Source organism: Notolepis coatsorum (genome assembly GCF_963971535.1).
Source record: "Notolepis coatsorum genome assembly, chromosome: 7".
Taxonomy (NCBI): domain Eukaryota; kingdom Metazoa; phylum Chordata; class Actinopteri; order Aulopiformes; family Paralepididae; genus Notolepis; species Notolepis coatsorum.
The window spans coordinates 1,218,597-1,241,103 of NC_140171.1; the positions used below are offsets into that span (position 1 = coordinate 1,218,597).

A 22,507-nucleotide genomic window follows, 5' to 3' on the forward strand; every position below is an offset into this window, starting at 1 on the left:
AGTTATTTTCTTAAAGTGTCCTTTACTTTACGGGGGCATGCTGTGTCATGCTCTGGTCTTCCTGAAGTCCACCATGAGCTCCATGGTTGTCTTGGTGTTGAGGACCAGGTTGTTGTCGGCGCTCCACGCCGCCAGGTGCTGGACCTCCTCCACGTAGGCCGACTCATCGTTGTTTTTGATGAGACCCACCACCGTTGTGCCATCTGCAAACTTGATAATGGTGTTGGTGCCATGTCCAGGAGTGCAGTCGTGGGTGAAGAGGGAGTAGAGAAGGGGGCTCAGCACACAGCCCTGTGGGACGCCAGTGTTCAGATTTTATTTTATTTTATTTTATTTCGGATCCCCATTAGCTGGTGCCATAGCAACCAGCTAGTCTTCCTGGGGTCCAAAATAATTTAAAAAAATATTATTATTGCAAAACAAAATTATTAAAAATCAGTATTCAACACACAATGCATAATGAAACTAACAATTAAGATGGCTAAAATGACATGCAAGCACAGAAACAGAAAACCAAAAAAACAAAACAAAATACTTTACTTTACTTATGTACATATACCGATATGCCCTACTCTGTTTACTTGTTTTGTTGCACAATGTCGTTCTATTGGATTCTATTATATGTTATTACTATTGTATTATGCACATCGTTGCGGGCAAGACCACCCGCATTTCATTGTATACTTGTATGCCGTGACAAATAATAAAACTCTTGACTTGACTTGACTTACAGTGTTAAATACAATTTAAGATTATTTTTGTGAATCTACTATTCAGGGTGACGAGGTGAGATGGTCTTCTAACCTAACAAACGGGTCTGTTGGTTAGGAAGTCTAGTATCCAGTATCCAGTTGCACACAGAGGGGTTGATGTCGAGGTCCTTGGTTTCCACGAGGTCACTATGTTTGGATATGAGTTTGGAGGAGATGATGGTGTTGAATACTGAGCTGAAGTTGATGAACAGCATTCTGACATGATGGGTGTTGCTCTCATCCAGGTGGCAGAGGGTGGAATGTATAGCGTTGAATGAATGAATGAATGAAAACTTTATTAACAGATTGCAGAATGGGTACAGTACAGTACAGCTCAATACATACAATTGTTAAGGGGATGCAGACCAGAGAAAGACTTTCGTCTTGTTTACATCAGGGTCCCCCATTTTCAATTCATCGTACGTTGAGGAGATAGCGTCCTCCAGTGCTTGAATTTACATTTATCCAGTGAGGGTCATATAAGGCCAGATTTGAGATGAGGACAGGACAAAACTTTCCACATACTTTCCATTCCAATATAGGAGCTGAACATTTTGAATAGTTTGAATAAAGTTTCTAGGTAAAAGTATGTGGAAAGTGTGTGTGTGTGTGTGTGTGTGTGTGTGTGTGTCTTTTTTGCCAAGTAAGTTTTCACATACAAGGAATTTGTCTTGGTCATTTGGTGGATCAACATTAACAGCAGTGATGCGTTCTTCATGGGACGGGGTTGCACGCGGCAGTGCAGCCAAAGTTTTGTGAGCAGAAGCGCGTGCATGCACACGCACGGATATGCACGGCACGCGCGTGCACACAGGAATGCGTTGCACTCGCCAACTCGCTATAAGTACCCACCTGGGCTACTTTGCATATCAACAGCGCCGGTCGTCAGGTGTGTTAAATACGTTCTCAGATACATTCACACAAAACTTGTGAATGAAATGTGTTACATTCCATTCGTAGAGGCAATTAGGCACCGTCTTTGGTCTGTGCTCAAGTGAGGGAACATTTATGCGCATGCGCGGGAGCGCGCGTGCACGTGGTGTCATTAGCGTGCGTGCAATCAGTGTTGATATGAGGAACGCAACACTGATTAACAGACAATATCAACACTTACAAAACAAGTAGGACTAAATAAAAATAAATAAATTAAAGTAGAATATATAAACTAAATTTGAAATACGAATACAATAGAATATAATATAGGACAGCTAGAGGGCATCACACCTGGCCTCCACTAATTAGCTGCAACTCTCAAGTCTATTGCTATGTTCACACTGCAGGCAAAATGGCCAATATGTGATCTATTTTTTTTTCATGACAGTGTGAACAGCACAAATCACATGGAATCTAATCTTTTCAATTCTGATTTGGGCCACTTTCATATGTGGTCCTGTCTGAATCAGATACAGGTCTGATTCGTTTTAATTATCTGGCCTCTACTGCATTCAACTTATAAATTAAACCGCATGAACTGTGACCTCAGTGTCCTCCGTGTTTACGTCCATCTTTGTTATTGCTTATTTGCTCATGCAGGTCAGTTCAGGAGCGTGACCAGTTCACACTGAAATCTGATATTGGCCACATTAAAAAAATAAAAAATAAAAATAAAATGTGATCTGAGCAATAATTCAGAATTGAGCTGTTAGGCTTGCAGTGTGAACATAGCCAATGTGAAATCAATTGTTTAAAATATACAGTTTTTTTGTTACAATATGTTCAACAGTACAATGCCATCGCTTTGAAAATCACATGCGAGTGAAATGGTGAATATGTGAATGTTTTGATCTTTAATGTGTCTTGGTGTTAAAACAGTAGGGGCGGGCAACTAACTTTGACCCGTTCACTACCAAAGGACCATTTCATGACTATACAGAGTGTTGTTAACCCTTTCACTGCCACACGATTAAACAGGGGTTAAGAAAAACTCAAAACCAACTGCCACACTCGAGCAATTGAACCCTCTGCTGTTCGTTCCCATGTGAAAACATAAAAAGTTAAAATATTTCAAAATTACTAAAGATTTCAAAACGTTTAATATACGTACATCCACCATTCCAATAGGAGCGGATTTTTTTTTTTTTTTTATGAAATTTCTGGGTGAAAATATGAGGGACTAGTTCAATTTAACCCTAAACTTAACCCTAAGATCTGTCATACTTTATGATTTTCAAATTAATGTAGCACATTCTTCTTACCTTGTTTATTTTCTAACTGTTTAAATGTACTCACACCATGTTCTACTGTCATTCTTAAACATATTGCAAACAGCTATATTGTCTATTTCTGTGCAATCTGCATATGGCTCGCTGATAACAAACTATCATTACACATGGGCAAAACAGAGTCCATTCTCTTCGGTTCAAATAACAAACTCAGCAAGACCGACGGCTTCTCAGTTACAGTGGGTGACAATATTGTCACAAGGAAAGATGAAATTACCTACCTGGGTTCCATCCTAGAGGCTAATCTCTCCTGTGACAAAATGGCATCCAATGTAATAAAAAAAGTCAACCAACGAACTAGATTCTTGTACCGGATCTCCTCTCTGGTAAACAAGAATACCCTGAAGACTCTGGCAGGAGCACTCATTCAAGGGTACTACGACTATGCTTGCACCTCATGGTACCAAAGCACCTCAAAGGCGCTAAAAACAAAATTACAAACATCTCAAAACAAACTGGTCAGACTACTGCTTGACCTTACTCCTAGAACCCACCTCACCCCTGCCCACTTTGACAACCTAGGATGGCTTAGAGTAGACGACAGAGTACAGCAACTTGCAATGGGCCTGGTCTACAAGATACACTACACGACCAAGGTACCCATGTACATGTCAAAATACTTCCCAAAGGTCAGTGAATACCACGATCACAACACCAGAGGGAGCTCCACAAATCATGTTAAACCCAGATTCGGCTCAAATAAGGGACTAAACACGTTTCGCAATTATGCCACATCAATGTGGAACGCCCTACCCAAAACTGTAAAGGAATGTGGATCACTACCCACTTTCAAAACCTCTCTCAAGGGACACCTACGGGAGACTGCAATTCGAAACTGGCCCCTGTAAATATCCTAACCCAACCCCCTCCAATGTACAGTCATTTACCTAGTATGGTTTTGTCAATAGTCCAATGTACAATTTTGTTTGTTTGTACAGTGTCTCCCCCCCCCTCAATGTACAGTTTTGCTTGTTTATACAGTGTGCCCCCCCCCCCCCAACCACCTCCAATGTAGATTACCCAGTATGGTTGTCAATATCCCAGTGTACCCAACCTCCTCCAATGTACAGTTTCTACGTCAAATGTATATACTCCCTTTTCCTGACTCCTTCTGTATCACAAACAGTACTGTATTTACAAATCTGGTATGTCATAAATGTCTAGATGTAGCAGTACTGACTATCTGTATGTCATGTATGTCCTGATGAATTGAAAATGGGGGACCCTGATGTAAACAAGACGAAAGTCTTTCTCTGGTCTGCATCCCCTTAACAATTGTGTGTATTGAGCTGTACTGTATTGTACCCATTCTGCAATCTGTTAATAAAGTTTTCAATCAATCAATCAATCAATCAATGGAGAGAAAATTACATCCGAAAAAAAGAAAAGGAAAAAAAATAACGTGTGTACGTCACCGACGTAATGACGTGTTTTTCACGCGACGTGTCTGTTTGTAAAACGCGGGTACTGAGTGTCGGCAGCGTGTTTTTGTGAACAGTAACACAGTCTGGACTTTAACGAGCGTGTGTTAAGCTACACGGGGCGGTGGAAAGAAAGATGTTTAGCCCCCGTACCGGCACCCCGGGCTCGGGCCGCAGGCAGCAGTCTAGACTCACCGGCAGCGGGAGGAAGAGTCTCGCCGGGACACCGACCGGGCTCCGGTCCCGCAGGACTTCTCTGCCCGCCGCCAGGTGAGTGACGTCATGCTGGCGACGTGATGTTTTGTTTTGGTTGTTGGGTCACGTTATTATTCTGTGTTTATCTTTAGACTAGAGTAGTGTATGGTATAATAAGCGGATATAGCATAGGTAGTACTAGTACTGTATTTGTAAATCTGGTATGTCATAAATGTATCCATAGATGTAGCAGTACTGTCTATCTGTATGTCGTGTATGTCATATATGTCACTATGAATTGAAAATGGGGGACCCTGATGTAAACAAGACGAAAGTCTTTCTCTGGTCTGCATCCCCGTAACAATTGTGTGTATTGAGCCGTACTGTATTGTACCCATTCTGCAATCTGTTAAATAAAGTTTTCAATCAATCAGTCATGAGTTTACCCTCCCAACCCCCCAATGTACAGCCCCCCCTCAAATGTATATTATTCTTTTAGAAACTCTGTCTGTGTAAACAAACAGTACTGTGCTGTATATTTGTATATCTTGTATGTCATAAATGTCTGGATGTAACTACTGTATCTGTATCATGTGTATGTCATAAACATAAATGTGATGAATTGAAAATGGGGGACCCTGATGTAAACAAGACGAAAGTCTTTCTCTGGTCTGCATCCCTTGTACACACAGTCTGTGTGGCGTCTATACTTTCCGTAGCCGCATTTCTGCAGGACGCTCTCTGATTGGCCGACGCCAGTTTCTACACTGGTTAGGCTTAGGCACTCTTCGAAGTAGGTTAAGGTTAGAGTTTGTCTTAGAGCATGGCGATAGAACGCCAGGTAGTTTGCAGGCTGTTCAACACGGAAATGGGCAAAGACACAGCTCGTCACGCGATTGGGCAAACATGTCAGTGGCCAATCAGAGAGCGTCAGTCAGTGGCCAATCAGAGAACGACCTGCAGAAATGCGGCTACGGAAAGTATAGACGCGTCTGTGTATTGAGCCGTACTGTTTTGTACCCATTCTGCAATCTGTTAAATAAAGTTTTCAATCAATCAATCAATAAATTCCTATACACTGGAGTTCTGTTGCTAGGGAACAGTTTGGACCCAAGTATCATTTCCTTAGTTATCAGTTATCAAGGAAAACTATAAAATAAATAAGGAAGGGTCATCACGTCAGAATACCAGCGTCCTGTAACAAGGAAACTATAAAAGAAAGACGGGTCATCACGTCACAATACCAGCGTTCTATGCTCTGCTTGGTGTCGGACTTATTGGTGCCAGTTATACTGAATATTCCACACAGTGACGTGACGACCCTTCCTTCTTTTATAGTGTCCTTGCATCGCAACAGGAAATACATCGGTCCTTATTTAGAATGCTATTGTTGTCACTTTGAAATCATTAATGGAGGAAGTTGGAGACCCTGCACCCTCGGTACCCCCCCCCCCCCCCCCCCCCACAGATCTCCCCTCAGCTGCAGCGACCAGGAGATGTTGTTATTATTATGGTGATTGATTATTATTAAACGTAAACTTTCCTTCAGGGCAACTCCCACTCGAGTCCAGACCCACTCGGCCGCTGAATCCGTCCACTTCGATGTCCAAACCTTCGGTTCCTCGCTGCCTGTCAAGGTCATGGAAGCCCTGACGATGGCTGACGGAATAATTCCTCCCTTTGTTTCGGCGTTAAGCCACGCTGTTCAGTGTTTCATACAGGATTTAGTGCGACTGTGGTGTGGTGAACCTCCGCCCCTCTAGGGGGGGTCTGGGGGCATGCTCCCCCGGAATAGTTAAGTTAAATGCATCAATCTGGTGGCACTTTGAGAGCAAAATAAATAGGATCTATGATGAACGTTGTGCTCAAAACACAAAATCGACTAGAGCATAATTTTGAGCCATCAAAGAAATGAAGCAAAAGTGGTTACCTGTGTTGATGTTTACTTCTTTTGAAAATAAAAAGATATATATACTGTATTACTATTATGACTACTACCACTGCCAATACTACTGATACATCCCTATTGGCAAACTTTATATTTAAAAATTTAATTATTATAAATTTTTTTTTTATAATAAAATAAAAACTTTCGGTTCGACTGCGGGCCTCCACAGTCTAGGTAATTAATGGAAAACACTAGGGATGCCCCGATCGATCGGCCACCGATCGTTATCGGCCGATACTCAGTATAAATATGCAATCTGTGAATTCCGATAATTAGTCATATTCGCCGATAGCGGAAACCGATCAAGCGAAGCTCTCACTCGCTGTCTGTCAGACACACAGGACCTGCAAACTGCCGCTGCTCCTCCTCCCTAGCCCCGCCCGCCCCGTGTAGAGTTTGTAAACAAAGAGGTGCGGCTCCTCTGCTCGAGTCTGTAGTGCACTGCATTCGACCTGCGCTAACGTTAGCTACCTAGCTATCGTTACTGTTTAAACAAAATTACCCAGTCAACTATTCACGTTTAGTAGGCATTGTCTAACGGTATTTAGCCGGCTAGCTACCGATAGCTCCTGATATCAACAAATGATCCAGAAAGTCTAGTAGTTCATGTTCATACCTCAGTTAGCTTGCGTTAGCTGACGTTCGTTTACTGTTCAAAACGAAATGTCCCATTGAACTAAAGTTCTGTCTTAACGTCATCTAGCCGGCTAGCAGTAGCTACAGATAGCTCTTGATATCAATGTCTTATAACATTGATTTAATGCGTATTCGAGCTGAGGGCTTGCTGAATGTGAAATGACCAAAGCACTTAACGTTACCAATAGGGTCCCGCTGCAGCGCCGGAGAATCCTTTTTGGAGCTGGGCTACTAGAGTACACAGACAGTGGAGCTGTTTGCAGATAGTGAGCATTTTGACTTGTTGCGTGGTGGCGATGTCTCGCAGATAGTCTAATTATATAATATATATATTTTATAAAAAAAAAAAAAAAAATTTTTATATAAAATAATTTTTAATTTCTTTTTAATCAAAAACAATCGGTATCGGATCGGTATCGGCCGATATGGCTCATGACGATCGGTGATCGGTATCGGTGGCAAAAAACGTGATCGGGGCATCCCTAGAAAACACTGCTGTTTAAGACGTTATGCCATGCTGTTGTCAGGCGTTATGCCATGCTGTTGTCAGGCGTTATGCCATGCTGTTTAAGACGTTATGCCCTGCTGTTGTCAGGCGTTATGCCATGCTGTTGTCAGGCGTTATGCCATGCTGTTGTCAGGCGTTATGCCATGCTGTTTAAGACGTTATGCCCTGCTGTTGTCAGGCGTTATGCCATGCTGTTTAAGACGTTATGCCATGCTGTTGTCAGGCGTTATGCCATGCTGTTGTCAGGCGTTATGCCATGCTGTTGTAAGGCGTTATGCCATGCTGTTGTCAGGCGTTATGCCATGCTGTTGTCAGGCGTTATGCCATGCTGTTGTCAGGCGTTATGCCATGCTGTTTAAGGCGGTATGCCATGCTGTTTAAGACGTTATGCCATGCTGTTGTCAGGCGTTATGCCATGCTGTTGTAAGGCGTTATGCCATGCTGTTGTAAGGCGTTATGCCATGCTGTTTAAGGCGTTATGCCATGCTGTTTAAGGCGTTATGCCCTGCTGTTTAAGGCGTTATGCCATGCTGTTGTAAGGCGTTATGCCATGCTGTTGTCAGGCGTTATGCCATGCTGTTTAAGGCGTTATGCCCTGCTGTTGTCAGGCGTTATGCCATGCTGTTGTCAGGCGTTATGCCCTGCTGTTGTAAGGCGTTATGCCCTGCTGTTGTCAGGCGTTATGCCATGCTGTTGTAAGGCGTTATGCCATGCTGTTGTAAGGCGTTATGCCATGCTGTTGTAAGGCGGTATGCCATGCTGTTGTCAGGCGTTATGCCATGCTGTTGTCAGGCGTTATGCCATGCTGTTGTCAGGCGTTATGCCATGCTGTTGTCAGGCGTTATGCCCTGCTGTTGTCAGGCGTTATGCCATGCTGTTTAAGGCGGTATGCCCTGCTGTTTAAGGCGTTATGCCATGCTGTTGTCAGGCATTATGCCATGCTGTTTAAGGCGTTATGCATGATATTCCAATATTGCAATTTTATGTATGTATGTGTTTGTTTGTCTGTTTGTGTGTCTGTTTGTGTGTTTGCGTCGGCCAGCGGACGACACCATCTCGGTCAAGGTGGACGAGAGCGGCTGGGCCTGGATGGTCTGCGGAGAGAGACTGATCATCTGGAAGATCTGCCAGACCGCCGTGGCCAAGGTGACCCCCCCCCCCCCCCCCCCGTCGACCCCCCCCGTCAACCCGTCTGTCTTCGTGTCTCGACTTTAGTCTTTTCCTTTTTGTCTTTGTTTTCAGTGGCTAAGGACCTGGACCGGGTCCAAAGCAAGTACTTTTACACACCGCTGCTGCCTGTATCTATAGATGCAATAAATCGTGTCTAATACTGTGTGTAATATATATATATATTTCTCTAAATAATCTTTTCTATTTCATTTCCTGTATAAAAAAAAAGATGCAATTTCCTGTCGTTGTGTTCATACTTGAAAAAGACCGGAAGGGTCGAAACGTTGTATCTGCAATTTTTTTTTTGTTACAATTAAAACACCTTGGGGCATCAAGTTTTATATCAAACCTCCTCCTAACTCAGGGGTCAGCAACCTTTACTATCAAAAGAGCCACTTTTCCCCCCTCCCACAAAATAAAATGCTCAGGGAGCCACACGACCTATTTACCCTTAAAATGAAGATAACACAGTGTATAACATTTTATATATCCCCAAGCATACCCCACATTTAGCATAAAACGCCTGACAATTGCATACCCAAAGTAATTTGCGATTTATTATACTTTATACTTATAGCACACAGTTTGTTGCATTAATGGGATTATAAAGCAACAAAAAGAAAAATGTTGACTTTTTATTGCTGTTTTTACCTGTTATAACAAAGGAAAACCTCAAACTCTTATGAAGAGGAGAATAAAATACTGGCTGTGTAGACCTATTTTTAAATAAAACACAGAAGAGGAGACAAAACACTGGTGTCTGTAGACCGACTTTGAAATAAAACCCTGAACTATGCAGCTCTATTAGAGAAAATCTATAAAATAAAAATACAAATATTTCGTTGTTCGCAAATTTCGCACCACATATCACTAAGGTACGAATTTTGTTGACTAAATATCTTAGTTGATGAAATATCTTTTCATTTCAGTGTCACAGTATGACATCGATCTCCAAAATAAGAGAGAAAAAAGTAAAAAAAATTTAAAATAAAATGTTGGGCCAGGGAGCCGCAGCTGATTGGCTAAAGAGCTGCATGTGGCCTCGAGGCCGCAGGTTGCAGACCCGTGATCTAACCAGTCTGTCTGCGCCCCCAGCTGTCTGTCTGTCTGTAAGGAGCTCCTCTAACCAGTCTGTCTGCGCCCCCAGCTGTCTGTGTGTAAGGAGCTCCAGCTGCCCAGCAGCGAGTACGCCTACACCGCCGACCTCATGGCCATCACGTCCCCCGGCCCGCTGGACCAGGCCTCGGTCCAGTCCATCTCGGTGCTGGCGCTGGCCTCCGAGGGCACGGCCCGCTTCTGGCCCAGCCTGGCCCACGAGGGCAACTACACGGAGACCGCGGTGGACATGGAGGAGCTGTGCAGCTTCGCCGTCGCCGTCAAGGTTAGTTTGGACGCGATGTTCCAGAGCGTCGACGGCAAGAATCGTACTTATTTTGACAGATTTTTTTAGGTTTTTAGTAGGGATGTCCGATATTATCGGCCGTTAGATTTAAATGTAATATCGGAAATTATCGGTATCTGTTTTCAAAAAAATAAAAGATTTATTTTAATTTAATTTTATACATTTATTTAACCTTTATTTACCCAGGCAAGCAAGCAAGCAAGTAAGAACAAATTCTTATTTTATTTATTGTGAAAAGTATGCATAATGTTGTGTTAATTCCACGACAAGAGATATGTAATGTTAATTACCTGAAATTATTCAGTTTTTTTGGGGGGGGGAAACCCTGCATATATCGGTATCGGAAATTAAGAGTTGGACAATATCGGGATATCGGTAAAAAAGCCAATATCGAACATCCCTAGTTTTTAGGTAATTCTTTTTGCATTTTAGGTCTATTATTTTTACATTTCAAAAGCATTTCTTTGACCAGTTTAATGTATTTTAATTGTTTTTAATTACAGGCCTATTTCACACATTCTATGAAATCAATACATTCTGGAAATCATCTCGCGACCCCCCCCCCCCCACGGCTGCTTGCGACCCCTCTAGAAAAACTCTCCGTCCCTCTCTCTCTCCCCCCTCTCTCCCTCTCCCCCTCCTCCCTCCCCTCTCTCTCTCTCCCCCTCTCTCTCTCCCTCCCCCTCTCCCCCTCCCTCCCCTCTCTGTCTCCCCCTCCCTCCCCTCTCTCTCTCTCCCTCCCTCCCCTCTCTCCCCCCCTCCCTCTCTCTCTCCCTCCCTCCCCTCTCCCCCTCCCTCCCCTCCCTCTCTGTCTCCCCCTCCCTCCCCCCTCCCCCTCTCTCTCTCCCTCCCTCTCCCCCTCTCCCTCTCCCCCCCTCTCTCTCTCCCTCCCTCCCTCCCTCCCCTCTCTGTCTCCCCCTCCCTCCCCCCTCTCTCTCTCCCTCCCTCCCCTCTCTCTCTCCCCCTCCACCTCCCTCCCCTCTCTCTCCTACTCCCTCCCCTCTCTCTCTCCCTCCCCCCTCTCTCTCCCTCCCTCCCTCTCTCTCTCCCCCTCCCCCTCCCTCCCCTCTCTGTCTCCCCCTCCCTCCCCTCTCCCTCCCCCCTCTCTCTCCCTCCCTCCCCTCTCTCTCTCCCTCCCTCCCCTCTCTGTCTCTCCCTCCCCTCTCTCTCTCCCTCCCTCCCCTCTCTCTCCCTCCCTCCCCTCTCTCCCTCCCCTCCCCTCTCTCTCCCTCCCCCCTCTCTCTCTTCCTCCCTCCCCTCTCTCTCTCTCCCTCCCTCCCCTCTCTCTCCCTCCCCCCTCTCTCTCTCCCTCCCTCCCTCTCTCTCCCTCCCCTCTCTGTCTCCCCCTCCCTCCCCTCTCCCTCCCCTCTCTCTCCCTCCCTCCCCTCTCTGTCTCCCCCTCTCTCCCCTCTCCCTCCCCTCTCTCTCCCTCCCTCCCTTCTCTCCCTCCCCTCCCCTCTCTCTCCCTCCCCCCTCTCTCTCTCCCTCCCTCCCCTCTCTGTCTCCCCCTCCCTCCCCCCTCTCTCTCTCCCTCCCTCCCCTCTCTCTCCCTCCCCCCTCTCGCTCCCCCCCTCCCTCCCCCCTCTCTGTCTCCCCCTCCCTCCCCCCTCTCTCTCTCCCTCCCTCCCCTCTCTCTCCCTCCCCCCTCTCTCTCTCCCTCCCTCCCCTCTCTCTCTCCCCCTCTCCCTCCCCTCTCTGTCTCCCCCTCCCTCCCCCCTCTCTCTCTCCCTCTCTCTCTCCCTCCCTCCCCCCTCTCTCTCTCCCTCCCTCCCCTCTCTCTCTCCCCCTCCCTCCCCCCTCTCTCTCTCCCTCCCTCCCCCCTCTCGCTCCCCCCTCCCTCCCCTCTCTGTCTCCCCCTCCCTCCCCCCTCTCTCTCTCCCTCTCTCTCTCCCTCCCTCCCCCTCTCTCTCTCCCTCCCTCCCCTCTCTCTCTCCCCCTCTCCCTCCCCTCTCTTAGGGTGGCAGCTTCGTCGTGTCATCCTTTAAGAACCAGCTGCTGCGAGTGGGCGTGGACTCTTCCGGGAGGCTCCAGCAGAGGGCGCTGCAGCAGGGCCAGGGGGCGCTGTCCGGCATCGGGCGCCGCGTGACGGGCATCGGGCGGCGTGTGTCCAGCATGTTCGGCATGGGGGCGGCGCTGCCCAACGACACCGTGAGTCCTTCTCACTTCCTGTACTGGGTCACATGAGCTACACGACGCGTGGCCATTGGCTGACTTTACTTCTCACTTCCTGCACTGGGGTCACATGAGCTACACGACGCGTGCCATTGGCTGACTTTACTTCTCACTTCCTGCACTGGGGTCACATGAGCTACACGACGCGTGCCATTGGCTGACTTACTGCCCCTCCCAAATCCATATATCGCAATATTTTGCGTGACGATAGTCTATTGATACACTGGTGGCAAGTATAGATATAATTTCAATTTTTTTTGTTTGACACAAAAAACAACAAACTCCCCTAACGTGTCGTACAGTTTTCCCAGACGTCGTCTCACCCCCTGTCCTCCCTGCCCCCCCCCCCCCCCCCCCTCAGCTGCACAGCGTCCTGTGGGTGGAGGAGCTGGGCTGCCTCTACACCCTCACTGACCCCCCCTGTCCCTCCCTGTCCCCCCCCCCCCCCAGCTGCACAGCGTCCTGTGGGTGGAGGAGCTGGGCTGCCTCTACACCCTCACTGACCCCCCCCTGTCCTCCCTGTCCTCCCTGTCCCCCCCCCCCCCCCCAGCTGCACAGCGTCCTGTGGGTGGAGGAGCTGGGCTGCCTCTACACCCTCACTGACCCCCCCTGTCCCTCCCTGTCCCCCCCCCCCCCCAGCTGCACAGCGTCCTGTGGGTGGAGGAGCTGGGCTGCCTCTACACCCTCACCAGCTCCAGCCTCAGCAAGTGGGAGGTGGAGGAGAGCTCCGAGCACCAGCTGCTCTGCTGGGCCGCCAGCCACGCGCTGACCGACAGCATCGCCGACGCCATCTGGGTACGTTTTGGGGGGGGGGGGGGGGCGACGGACGGGAGAGAGGGGGCCGAGTGGTCTGTCTCACTGTTTTTTAGATAGATAGATAGAAAACTTTATTGTAGTGCTGTCAGGCGATTAAAAAATTTTATCTAATTAATTACAGGATTTGTAATTAATTAATCTAATTAATCACATTTTAATCGCATAACTATTTTATGCCTGATATTCTATATTCTATAATCATATTTCAAATTGCATGTGTCCGGATGGCAGAATTCAGTACTGTATCTACAAAACCTTCTGTTTAATCATCTTCCATTTATTAATTTGCTTAGATTTTTCAGGTCTGGTCAATTTGAGCATGGTGTTATTCACAGTCAAATATAAAACAAATAATGTAATTGATATTCTCATTTGTTTCATTACAATTGACTCAAGCCTAGTAACAGACACAGTATTTCTGACACTGGGAATACATTCCCTGAGATCCATAGATGTCCTTAGAATCAGATACCAAGAACATGCAAATGGACCATATATAAAAAAAAAAAAACTCTGTAAATGTGTATTCTACGTTCTTATGGAATGAATGAGATTAAAAAAAAATGTTATTTAAAAAAAAATATATATATTTTTTTGTAATTAATTTTTAGTTAATTTTCATAACGCGATAATTTGCTGTGTAATTAATTAATCTAATTAACGCGATAAACCGACAGCCCTACTTTATTGCCATTTCAACACATGGTTGATTGGGATTTGTCTCTGTGCCAAACATACAGTACATACAGTATAAAAACATACAATATAAAAACATACAAGAATACATTCAATGCAATCCCTGAAGTAGAAGTATTTCACAAACTATAAAAAAAAAAATGCTACAAGAGCTCAGTGCTCCAGTAAAGTGCCTGTAAACTGCATGACAAATAAAGGCTTCTAGTCTAACCAAAATTATTATTATTATTATTATTATTATTATTAATTATTCTAGTCAGTAAAGTGCCTGTCGGCTGGTGCTAGCCCTTATGGTACAAAGTCCCTGTGCATTAGGACTTGAGTTCAGGTGACGGACAACCTCGAGATATGTACTGTTTTTAAAACGAGATGTCCTACACCTGAGACTTTTTTTATTTTTTAATTTATTTATTCGTCGTTACATTCGACCATACTGCAGGACAATAGTCAAGATTTGACAACCAGAGCTTGAATGACCTGTTTGATAGAATTTAGTGGTAACAAATGAGCACATCTTTTAACAACAGAAATCCCTCTTCCCATTTTCACTACTAGATTGTTTATATGGTGTGACCATGACAATTTACTGTCTAACGTTACCCCTAGGAGTTTAGTCTCACGCATGTCACGTAGTTCAGACACTGAGACGAGTAGGAAAAGACTCACCGGCCTTGTTGTGTCTGAAACCAGGGGTCAGAGGTCAACTACGAGGAGATGAAGGAAGGAGTGAACGTCACCTACCTGGATATGAAGATCAGCCAGTGAGTTCACCCGTGTGTGTACTGTGTATGGTGTGTGTGTGTGTGGTGTGTGTATATGAGTGTGTTTCTGCTTATTTATTTCATATGACAAGTTTCAAGAAGCGAAGCGCCACTAGGGGGCAGGCATTCAAATCAGAGTTACGGTTTCGTTCAAATAAAATTGGTTGCTGTATTGTGATATGTTTTGTTTCATGTTGGAAAAAAGAAAAGAAAAGAAAAATATTTGATAAAAAAAAAAAAAAAAATTGGTTGCACAAAACACCCTTTAAGTATTTAAGGTTTTCTCCTTATCTTGGTTATAATACTGAAGGGGTCCCTTAAAGTTAGTTAACCCTTTCACTGCCACACGACAGCCGATTAACCCCGGTAAACCCCTTTGATCGCCAGTAATGGCATTCGTTTTGAACACCGCACACGCTGATCAGCTGGATCGATATGAAAACATTGTAGGATCAAGCTGAAATTGACGTCAGATAGTTCTTACCTTTGATCGGGGTTATTCCAAAAAGAATATTCCAATTGTCTGATCGCGATTTCCAGTATTGATGGTCCCGGACATAATTTGGCACAACTTATGGATCGAGTGTGCCAGATGTGTTTCGAAGTGGTCCGTCTGATGAAGCGGTTTACTCGGCTCCGTCTAAATTCTGTGCCCGGAGGGATTTAAATGTAACACAGGGTGAGAAATAAGGTTTCAAAGGGTGGGCGATACTGCCACCTAGCAGGATGCGGCCGGTATTGCACTTTGGCAATCTCAGAATGATTCCCTATGGGAACACAGAGGTCCGTGAATGAATAATGAATAAAAATATCGAATAAAATAAAAAAAATACCAAAAACCCGGGATATCTCGGGTCTGGCGCCCGAATGTGTTAAGTAAGACCCTCGGCTAAGGAATAAATAAGCCTCAAGTCCTGTAAATACTTATTTTGCGCATCCGGCCCCAGATCTGTAGAGCCTGTGTAAGTGGCTTCTAAGCCGTGGGGCAGAACTGACCCGGGGTCTGTGTGGTGTGGTGTTGTCCCCAGGGTCGGCCTGGTGGTCCTGGCGGCAGCCTGGCACCCCTCGGACACCCCCTGCCTGGCCTACTTCTGCCTGGTCACCCTGCAGGACCTCGGGGCCAGCATCTCTGACCAGTTCACCGTGGAGGTCACCAAGCACAACCCCCCCTTCCAGGTCAGTTCACCCTAACCCTAGGAGAAACACGGACTCTTCGGGGGGCGATTTGTGAATTTGAATTCTGGGAAATGGTTTATTAAAAGGGACGTATTGTGTATCTTTTGAACAATTGTATACAACTTACATATAAATGTATGGTCTGTGTTGTGAAGGGCCAGATTAAACCGAATATATATATTTATTTATATATATATATTTAATTGTATTTGTATATTCTCTAATATTCCTTGATATCCCTTGTATATTCCTTGTACAATATGCATTGAATATCAATTCTAGCCTACTGAACATCCCATAATAGTCTCCATTCTACTATTGGTCGAGACCTTGGTGCCAGGCTGCCATACCCCCAGACCCAGTTCAAACGTACCGCTCAACATGTACGAACAAGTCCTAGTTCCGCGTAGGAATCTGGCTACCGCACCACTAATGGGACTATTTGTTCATAGTGCGTATATATACTGCGCTACTAAAGTAGGACTTCCTTTTCAGTCCAGTTTCTTACCCTCCAATAGAGTCACAGACGTAAAGCCTCCCCGCGACGCCACGTGTGGGAGTAAGGCCAAGTTCGGCTTACCATCGGTATTGAGACATCGTGTATATTAATATTTGAATAGTCATATTTGGCACTATATCGTCGAGTTGGACGTAGTCTATTAAGCTAATAATAGCCTGTTAATATATAGTGCTTCGTGCGGTGAGAATACTACCGTAGTCAGTACCCCATCGTTTCGGGCAGAGAACTGGCTGCTTATCCAGGGTGGTTGACCCCACGTGAAGCTGCACCCGAGGAGCCCCAGAGCCGACGAGCGAGTGGACCTGTATACCGGATTATTCTACCGACGACAGCCCGCCTTCCCAGGCACGGATTATGCTTTGTATACGTTGATTATTCCATGGATAAAGACCCCCGACACTGCCGTGTGTTGGAACCCCCCCCCCTGGAGAGGACGCAAGGTGAGGAGACGCTCTGCAAGACGAGGTCGCTTCACGTCTCTCCTCCGTGGACCGGAGGACGCCGGCCCACAAAGAGTCCATCTGCTTTCATCTGTGGTCCAAGGATCGCCGGCGCATTGAACGGCACTACAGTGGGTTCACCTGGGATACCCTTGGCCGGATGAGGCAGCCGGATTCTACCCCCCCCCCCTTCCTACTCCTGTCGGCTTACAAGCGACCGGATTAACCCCCCCCTAGTGTATCCAGTATATAATCATTAAAGTATCATTGCTGTTATTCCTTAAACTATTCCAGGTCGTATATGTACCACCTGCGCCTTCAGAGATTGGACATTCTCTATTGATATACCGACGAATACTCTTGCCATAAAAGTGCATACTAATTTCCATTCATAAATGTGATTGATTTGATTAAGTGCTTGCTCTACACACCATCGCTGTGTAGAAATAAAGACCTATTTCTAATTCGTACATTTGTGTTGGATCCGTTTCATCTACGTGACAGTGTTCATCATAATATATTTATGCCGTGTACTGGGTGGCCGAATATTAAGTACAAAGGTAGTGGTAGTAAGTATCATATCTAGTAATACAGTCAGGGAATTGTACTCCTCAGTTACAATTGGTCCTTCGAGCCGGAGGGTAATCAGTGTAATATTAATATAGTGTTATTAATATTGAAATGGCCTATGATGAACACTCCACGAAACGATCCTCCTAACCAACGCCCGCAGCGCGAACGACGGCTCCCTCAGTACTTAGAGGCTTACGCTGTCAGTCAACAACCTAGTCTTCTACTAACAGTAAACGCGGTAAAACTAGAAAGTAAAAGTATGTCTAACCCCAACGCCCAGACTACCCCGACCATAGAGGCCCCTACGGGTTCTAATGTAACTGACCAAGTTCACGGTGGGGACAAGTGGGAACCAGACATGACTTCACACCCCGCCAGTACTGAAGAAGTAGTCCCCGACGAGTCCCGGGAGGAATACAACGCTACCGAGAGAGAACTCGGCACGGAAGAAGACGGGGAGAGCACCGTGGAGATAGAGCTCCAAGGCTCCGCAAGGAGTACCCCGAGGGAAGGCTCCCCTATACAACCGCCTTCTCCCAGCGAGGCAGAGAGGACCCTACAGCAGGCCTTCCTCATCAGCCTGAACGCCGCTGCTGAACGCGACCGACTGCAGATCCAGCAGCGGAGCGAAGAAGAGCATATACGTCTAGAAATAAGACGCATTCAGAGAGAAGAGAATGTGGCCCGGGACCGAGCAGACAGCCAGCGAGCAGCTGCTGGTGCTCTACGGGATGCAGAGCGCGACAGACAGCAAGCGCAACTAATAGAACAGCTGATCAGACGGACAACACCCTCTCCCTCCGCCAGAGGCTCCAGGAACTCGTCTAGACACACCTCCAGGGCGGCATCCCCTAGCCGAGTAAACAACCCTGAACTTGACCAACAGACGAGGTCTATACCCCCCACAGACCACCTCCCCCCACCGGTCCAAGCGAGACCTAGCAACCGGGAAGGAGCAGCATATCCTGTGGAGAGGCTAAACCAGAGACTACAAGCACTGGATGACCTAACTGAAGACGAAGAGGAAGAGGAGGAGAACCACGCCCGACGACAGCACAGTACTCTACCGGACCAGGAGGTCCGGTACAGCCCAGGCTATACTCCCGCGGAGCTGCGCTACAGACCCCCGACTCTATACACGGGTGAGCACGACGCACGACCCGCACCGAGGAACAGCACCTGGACAAGCGGGCCATGGTACACTGCCGGTACCAGCCCATACCAAGGAGCGGGAGGAGACTCGCCTAGGAGGCCTCTCCCCCAACGCTCGCCGATGTATCCACAGTCAGCGTCATACATTGGCACGCCTATGGTACCCGACTTCACCCAAGAGAACCGGGCCCAGTATACAGAACTCCGCATGTGTCTGGAGACCATGTTGGTGGATGTATTGGATGAACGCCATAAATATGCCATCCTACTGAAGCACTTAAAGGTACCCCGCGCACATAATATAGCGCTCGCCTACGCGACTTCCACCACCCCATACACAGCAGCGCTGGTAGCATTGGACCAGAGGTATGGGCGCATATGGGATTACGTGATCCAGGAGATCCGACACATCGACCGCTTACCCCCAGCAATAGACAATCGAGCACTGGACGACCTGTCCATCAGAGTGCAGTCCCTGGTAGGGATGTTGGGAGCGCAGAGAGAGAAGGGGAGGCATGAACTTTACGCCAACTCAAATGTGGAAAGGATCTTGGAGAAGCTGCCGCCCGCTCGACAGGAGCGTTTTAGGCGACAGAGAGACCACCGAGACCCGAATGGCCCCGAACCGAACCTCCTCGATCTAGCAGACTTCCTGGCGAGAGAAGTCAGCAGCCTACGGCTAGATACATTCGGACGGAGCACCCCTGGCTCCAGAGAAGGAACCAGACGACTAAATGATGGAAGAAGATCGGTGACTGTGATGCACCAATCGGAGTCAGTACCGAGCAGCAGGAGCCACAGTACCCCCTCCAGAACGGAGAAGTGGAAGATAGTGTGCCCCTACTGTGAGAAAGAACACTGGCTAGCGCAATGTGACTCCTTCCCCAAGCTGAACGCGGAGGAAGCAAGTCAATGGATAAAGTCCAACAAGCGCTGTTTTCGCTGTGCGCGCTCACACATGGCAGCCGAATGCCGCTTAAAGAAAAGGTGCACCAAGTGCGATGGAGCCCATCTGGACATACTTCACGACAGTAACAGACGGCGCCCTTCACCCGCACCATCCAGCAGCAAAGCGAGCGTCATGTACATCGATCCCGCCAGCAGCAGTGGAGCCCGAGTACTCCTAAAAGTAGTGCGTGTGACACTAAGCTACCAGAATAAAGTCCTGGACACTTACGCCGTCCTCGATGACGGGTCCGAGAAGACCCTTCTGCTCGCCTCCGCTGCGGCCCAGCTAGGGCTGCGGGGAAGCGAAACCCAAATGACAATTCGGACAATAAGACGAGATTTGAAGACGATAAAGGGCGAGAATGTCTCATTCTCTATCGCAGCAAGCGGCCAGCCTGAGCGACGGTACCAGATTACAGACGCTTTCACCAGCCAAGAAATAGGACTGTCGCGGTACACATACCCCGTCGCCAAGCTGATGGAGAAATATGCACATCTGCGCAAGTTACCGATCCCGCTCATAGACAATGCTATGCCGACCCTGTTGATAGGCTCCGACCATGCAGACCTCATTGTCCCGATAGACCGGGTTCATACCGGACCCCGAGGCTGTCCTGCAGCAGTCGAGACCCGTTTGGGATGGACTCTCCAAGGCCCGCTCGCCAAATCTCTCAACCGAAGTACAGCCACTAGATGTCTCCACTCCCGAGTCACAGAGGGAGAAACCGCACTCCTGCAACACGTAGAGCGGCTATGGACCTTGGAACAAATGCCCTTTAAGAACGGAAAGAAAGACATTCGCTCTAAAGATGACATTTACGCCATTCACCTCGAGACAGGGACCAAGAGAGTCCCGGTCAACGGCGTGTTGAGATACGCCACGCCACTCCTGCGGCGAGAAGGAATGCCTACTTTCCACGCCAAGACAGACGCCACAGAACGGTACCTGCTGAACACGGAGCGGCGCTTAGCCAAGAACCCCGCCCAAGAGAGTGTATACCGCGCTGAGATTGAGAAGCTCATCACAGCGGGACACGTCACAAAGATGGACATTAAAGAGGCTGACCAGACCACTGAATCGTGGTACGTGCCTCACCACAAGGTCCATCACAACGGTAAAGACCGCATAGTATTTAACTGCAGCTACCAGATCGGATCCCAAAATCTGAATAAAGAGTTACTGCCCGGTCCCACACTCGGCCCCTCCCTACTCGGCGTTCTACTCCGCTTCCGCCAGGAAAAGGTGGCCATCAGCGGGGACATTAAAGGAATGTTCCTGCAGGTGAGATTAGTAGAGGAGGACAAGCCCCTGTTACGGTTCCTATGGAGAGAGAAGCCAGGAGATGAGCACCCAGCCATCTACCAATGGGAAGTCCTCCCCTTCGGAACGACGTGCAGCCCCTGCTGTGCTACATTTGCACTACAGAAACATGTAGCAGAGGACCCAGCAGCGGACGAAGAGGTCCGACACAGCGTAAAGAACAGCTTCTACGTAGACAACTGTCTACAAAGCCTTTCAACCCAGGAAGAAGCCGAGGCTCTCCTGATTAAACTCCGCGCCTCATTGATCAAAGGCGGCTTTGATCTCAGGCAGTGGGCCAGCAGCGATCCGCAAGTACTGCGCAGCCTCTCCTCCGAGGACAAGGCAGCCAGCAGCGAGACCTGGATGGCTACAATCCCGGGAGAAGCCCAGGAGATGACCCTGGGATTGGTGTGGCGATTCAAAACAGATTCGCTTCACTACAGACACAAGCCCCTGACTACGGAGCAGGGAAGGCCGGCGGCGGCGCCGACCACCAGACGGAGTGTGTACACAACACTCGCCCGACAATATGACCCGCTAGGATGTATTCTACCGTACACCACCAGGGCAAAAATGATTGTACGAGCATTGTGGGACAAGGACCAGGGCTGGGACGACCCCATTCCCGCACACCTTGCATCCACCTGGAGAGAGTGGGAGATGGAGCTCCACTCACTCCCAGGCGTTAATATGCGCCGAAGCTACTTCCCACCCACGGTGAGGCCAGAGACATGTAAAATGGACTTACACGTCTTCAGTGACGCCTCAGAGGTCGCATACGGATCAGTAGCCTACTTGCGGGCCCAAGAAAGGGGGGGAGAGATCTACACAGCATTTGTCCTCGCCCGCTCGAGAATAGCCCCACGCAAGCAACAATCTATCCCACGCCTAGAGCTCTGCGCAGCCCTAGCCGGAGCGCACCTAGCCACGCTCATCCAACGTGAGCTCACCATACCGGTGTCTAGAACAATCCTGTGGTCAGATTCCACGACAGTACTCGCCTGGATCAAATCGGACTCATGCAAGTACAAAGTCTTCGTGGGAGTCAGAGTCACCGAGATTCAAGACTTAACCGAAGAGTTAACCGGAGAAACAGAGTGGCGCTACGTTGATACAAAACAGAACCCAGCTGACGTCATCACCCGGGGGATGCCCCTGGATGACCTCACCCGTCGCAATGTCTACAGTGACGGCCCCGCATTCCTAAGACTCCCGGAAGGACAGTGGCCCAGGCCTATCCCGAGGGAAGCAAGTCCAGAGGAGGTGGAAAATAAGAAGTCTGTGTTCTGTGGATTGAGCACTGTTATCTCCGCAGACCCCAACACACTCCTGATGGGGCGGCTAGATCCTGCATTACCCCAGACAATGTACCGGCCTGAAGAAGCGAACGGCCGACGAATGTGGAGGTACAGCCAAGTATTAGCCGACAAGTTTTGGAGCAGTTTCCTACTGCACTACCTACCGTCTCTACAGACCCGCCAGAAGTGGGTAAAGGAGAGAGACAATTTGACAGAAGGAACAGTCGTCATGATTATTGATCAATCACTGCCCAGAGCTATGTGGCCGGCCGGCCGCGTAAGCAAAGTGATCACCGGTGCCGACGGCAAGGTCCGAGCAGCTGAAGTGCTTGTCCAGGGTCGCACTTACACCCGTCCCGTGGCGAGGCTCATAGAACTGCCCCGACTCCCAGACACAA

At 47.8% G+C, this 22,507-nt stretch overlaps 1 protein-coding gene across 1 annotated transcript in view; it reads left to right on the forward strand.

Annotated features, from left to right (window-relative positions):
* Positions 1-4,425: 4,425 nt before the first annotated feature.
* nup133 (nucleoporin 133) overlaps positions 4,426-22,507 on the forward strand; it is a 56,684-nt gene continuing 38,602 nt past the window's right edge. Inside the window, exons 1-8 of the mRNA XM_084318542.1 lie at positions 4,426-4,665; positions 6,140-6,254; positions 8,724-8,828; positions 10,000-10,233; positions 12,211-12,402; positions 13,066-13,221; positions 14,629-14,699; positions 15,728-15,875. Coding sequence (XP_084174668.1) covers positions 4,532-4,665; positions 6,140-6,254; positions 8,724-8,828; positions 10,000-10,233; positions 12,211-12,402; positions 13,066-13,221; positions 14,629-14,699; positions 15,728-15,875 — 1,155 coding nt within the window. The 5' untranslated portion in view covers positions 4,426-4,531. The remainder of the gene's footprint in view (positions 4,666-6,139; positions 6,255-8,723; positions 8,829-9,999; positions 10,234-12,210; positions 12,403-13,065; positions 13,222-14,628; positions 14,700-15,727; positions 15,876-22,507) is intronic.